This window comes from Saprolegnia diclina (genome assembly GCF_000281045.1).
Source record: "Saprolegnia diclina VS20 unplaced genomic scaffold supercont1.232, whole genome shotgun sequence".
Taxonomy (NCBI): domain Eukaryota; phylum Oomycota; class Saprolegniomycetes; order Saprolegniales; family Saprolegniaceae; genus Saprolegnia; species Saprolegnia diclina.
Genome location: NW_008246299.1, coordinates 2,108 through 6,531, shown reverse-complemented (window position 1 = coordinate 6,531; position 4,424 = coordinate 2,108). Strand labels below are relative to the sequence as shown.

General features: G+C 55.0%; 1 protein-coding gene across 1 annotated transcript; it reads right to left on the bottom strand.

Annotated features, from left to right (window-relative positions):
- Window positions 1-345: 345 nt before the first annotated feature.
- SDRG_17256 (hypothetical protein) lies at window positions 346-1,327 on the bottom strand. Its single transcript, XM_008623496.1, has 2 exons — window positions 870-1,327; window positions 346-818 (listed from the first exon to the last, which is right to left on the bottom strand). The coding sequence occupies exons 1-2, from the start codon at window positions 1,283-1,285 to the stop codon at window positions 416-418; spliced, it is 819 nt and encodes a 272-aa protein (XP_008621718.1). The 5' UTR covers window positions 1,286-1,327; the 3' UTR covers window positions 346-415.
- Between the last annotated feature and the right edge of the window lie 3,097 nt (window positions 1,328-4,424).

Sequence of the window (4,424 nt, the reverse complement as noted above, 5' to 3'; positions counted from 1 at the left end):
CCGTCAGATGACAGAGTCCGTGGGAAGACTCGAGGCGAATATTCAGGGCAGTTACTGCGTCGTAATTGTGTCAATGAGGAAGCCGTAGGCAGGTTTGCCGTCACTTGTCCACTCCTCTCCGAAGGTATATCGTATATCCCCTTGTCGTTGTGATATCTTTGTGTTCGCCGACCGACCAAAATCCTCAATGCAATTGCAATTACACGTCGACATTCAAGCATGATTGGCGATACCTCGAGTCATCAAATGACATGGAATATCTATCGAATCGCTACACGAGAACTGCCTTTGAAGCTGCTGGTAGCGCCAGTACCCGGTAGCAACACTTTCGACGTGACAAGAAGAGGGCATTCAAGTTTACGCTGGCAACAAACATGGTCGACGGCGTTCAACAACCAGATACGGAACAGTCCCACTACGGCGCGTTGTTGCAGCTCGGGGTAATGAACGGCGTCGAGATGGCTTCCGGCGCCGCGCCGAGACCACACGTGACTTTGGCCGCCAGCGCCTTGAACGTACCCACGCACGGGTCGACAAAGATGGCGTTCTCCGCCGGCACGTCGCACGAAGCCTGGCCCACGCAGAGCTTGGAGAGAACGTCAACACTCGACTTGGCGTTGCACCACCCGTTCGTGTACCCGTTGGGCGTGCCGTACGAGCCATAGTCGACCTTGGTAATGACGTAGCCGTTGGCGCACTCCAGCTTGAGCGTCTGGTGCTCCGCGACGCTGGCCCACGTCTGGTACGAGGGAGCAGCCGAGCACTCGGCCGTCACCGTGAGACGCTTGATAGTGCCCACGCACGGGTCGCCAAACACGCTACACAAATCCGAAACTTAATGACCTACTCCATCAAAGTAGCATCCGTACCCGTTGTTGGCGCCGACTGAGCATGACTGTTTATTGCGACAGCTGGACTCAAGGACATTCTGCGACGAGCCCGCGTAGCACCAGCCGTACTTGGCACCGAGTCCCGACCCATCGGGGAGACCGTACGAGGCAAAGATGATGCGCGAGATCTGGAGCGTGGGGTTGCCGCAGTCCAATGTCAGCGCGCCGTTTTCGGGGACGGTTTGCGTCAAGAGCGACGCGCCGGGGGACACGTAGAGCGCCGGTGTCGACGGGGCGGTCGGTGCCGGGGGCGGCGGCGGCGGCGAGGAGTTGCTGTTGCCCATGGTAGCTTTAGGTGGTGGCCGGTACGCGACAAATGGAATTGTGATCGAGGTCGGTGAGGGCCGACCTTTGTACTTTGACGGTCGCGACCAGTCGTGGGCCGATGCATGCATTGTCCAAGTCGAGGCAATCTTGGATGGTTTCTCGTATTTTTCGAGATATGCCGCTCTTGGTTCATGTATGAGTCGTTCAATTGTAGCACAAAACAAGGTGTTACGATCTTGAATGAGCGATTTTCCGGGAGCAGTGCGACTGGTCAACTGTTCCTGGTAGCGAGGTGAATCAACTTTCGAATGGGATCGTGCTTGTGTGCGGATGACGAGTGCATAGTAAGATGAGTTATGTTCTGATTGGCCTGTCGTCGTACTGAACACCCCTGCACCTGTCACGAGTAGTTCTCGGCTTCTGTCGTTGCCGATAAGCTGCCCTCGGTGTTTCGCCTGATGGCTGGACGCACGTGTGAGGTGACGACGGAGGTGACCTTTGACGCGCTCTGTGCAAACGATCTGCAGTTGGATCTCGCATCTGTCACCTCAACTACAAGTTCGATTTCACAATGGCGAGCTTGCTCACGGGGGCAAGGCTCGGTCGAAGCAATTTTCGACACGCGCAAGCATGACGTTTGACGTTGGTGACCAACTCGGTGAGTAAAGTGCAGTGGGCGACAGCGAGCCTCAGCTACAGCGCCGAGAAGCAAATCAACGTTGCCGTTGATGGGGCGCTGAGAGTTTTGTCTGCACGAGCTCGATTGCAGCATCGTGCAGGCAGCAGCGTACGTTTGCACCAACGGTCCATTGTACAGCGACGGTGTCTGCGTTGGCAAGTCATGAAGCAGCCGCGTCCAAGAATTCGCTATCGCAGGTGTCGTACGATGAGTTGCACTGTTGAGAATAACAACAAAGTGAGCAACTGTAATACATGTATTGGCAATATCGTTGTAGCTGTGCTGCGTATAGGAAGGAAACCTGCAAGACGACGGACCTGACGAAGTGATTGTGCGCAGCGCCGATCCGAGTGCAGCATATCCGCAGGAGCGGTGTGTCGACGCGGGCAACAGCAATTCGGACTTCAAGCAGACAAGCAGCTTCCTCCAATGCTACCACCTACAACTAGTGCTTTGGTACCGATGCCCACCAGACGGGGCATTTGTTCACGCCAACAAGTGGTCCGCAGGTGCGTGTTTACTGCAGTGTGTACCAGATGCAAACCACTGGCGACCCAGTAGCTAGGGCACCCCCGTCCTCAGCTGGCAGCCTGGGCTGCCCAGTGACTCAGAAAGCATTTTGGCAAATACCCTTATGTAGGGCTCAAAATGTTTGGTATCAACAAACCACCTGTAGGTGCGTGCGCACTGGGATCGCGCCAGCCGAGACGTGAGCAAGACGTTGATAAATTGAAACTATCGATACATAAAGGTCTGTCTCGAAAAAAGACTTTGATGGCGGTTCGATGCGTGTCAGCCTCCACTTTTTCATGCACGTGGAGTGATGAAAGTCGTATTTCCAGGCGCAGCAAGGAAGTTGAATTTTTGCTGTCCAGATAGACGCGATGAGTAGACAGTAGGCTAGCTAGCCTTTTGCATTGTCTTGACGCTGTTTACCCGCCATGCCATTCCTAATAACTAGCGGTCAGTCGAGTCATTTATTGCCCCACTCGAGCGTCTTCCATGGCGAAACGTCAAGATGAGTACACGAAAAGCGCACGGCCAAGACCTCATCTTCATGGCCAAACGCCACGGTGGTCTCGACCTCTCGCACGCGTATGACCTGTGGACCTCGCCGGTCTACGCTGGTTCGCTTCCTCAAGCACTGGTTAGCAAGCCCTCTCGTACTACCTGCATGGACCATGCCGGTGAACGACTACTGACCGCCGCATACCATCCGTGGGGCTCGTTTGGAGACCTTCTGCAAGCACAGCCGTCGCACCCGGTCATCAAGACCTTGCTCTCGGCCGACGCCATACCTTTAAGCGTCGCTCAAGATGTGGTACGAAATGGTAGTATCATTGTACACCGTTCCGAGTACGGCACCGACGATCAAGCAAGCGGCCCCATTCTGGATCAATGGTCATCTCAAGGGCACCACCACGATTGGCGTCAGGGCACAACGGCTGGAGGCGAATATGTGGCTACCTTGGCCCTCGCCGGATACACACATGTTCAAGATTTGGTCGCCCTCGGAAGGTCACCGGCCGATGTCGCCTTACAGCGCAACAATTTGCTGCCCTAATGTGCACCTGATCGATGGATACGACAACTCGCAGCAGTGGTCTGTCGAGTGGCTCAACTGGTGCCACAAGGTTCGACAGATCAGCTCCCGGCTGCAGATCCACCATGGCTCGTGCGGCTTGGCCCGGTGGTGCTGTTTCTTCTGCAAGCACCACAACACTTGGCAAGCTATCGCCCCAGACCACCTTTGATCGGCAACACCTACCATGCCGTCACCTCGAGGTCCCAGACGACTACTGCGCAAATGAAGCTCACGCGGCGGCTCTCGTTCCTCTCCGACTGCCAGAGAACGTACTGCCTCGATCTGGCGACTTCGTCTGGAGAGCGGCTCTAAGGGCGATAGCAGTGCGCAGCCTTCTTGGTTCCATCCGATCGTACTTGCTTCTTTTGCGCCGAGTCTATCGAATCGTACAAGCACTTGCTAGTCGAGTGCCGCGTCATCAAGACGTTGTAGAACGCGTTTACGCCTCTACGTCGCCGTCTTTAGATGCGTCTTCCGCGAACGTTAGTCGGCTATCTCTACTACGAGCCTGCAGCCTTGATATCCCACAAAAGATATCCCAACACCAATCCGCCATTGCGGTGCTATGGCCCATCTCACGCGCATGCGTCTGGGACACGCTATGGCTTGAGCGCAACAATAGAGTATTTCGCGCCACTCAGCTCGACGCCACCCGAGTCACTGGCCATCAAGGCAGCGGCGCTTGTCCGAACGCACATACTCCATGTTGTCCGGCGACCCAAAGCAGAACAGCTCGTGCGGTTGCTACGGTTGCTGCTTCAAGAACCATGGGTGTGCGCGCTACATTATTACCCACACGATTGTCACGCCGTCTTCAACTACCTCTTCACTAGCAAGGTTCATCACCAGTGACGTCACGTCGAAGGAGAAGCTTCATCCTCATGAAGTCCGTCCAGCAATATGTATAATAATACAATAATCGTTATGCCTAATTATGCCCAATCATAACTCAAACCTTCCTCAATCAAGACCGAACTACTTGGGGGCAACAACCGTGTTGGTG

Coding starts and splice junctions, on each gene's coding strand:
- SDRG_17256 (XM_008623496.1), bottom strand. CDS start 1,285: ATGCATGCATCGGCCCACGACTGGTCGCGACCGTCAAAGTACAAAGGT. Junction 819..869: donor TCAGTCGGCGCCAACAACGG/GTACGGATGCTA, acceptor GGATTTGTGTAG/CGTGTTTGGCGACCCGTGCG.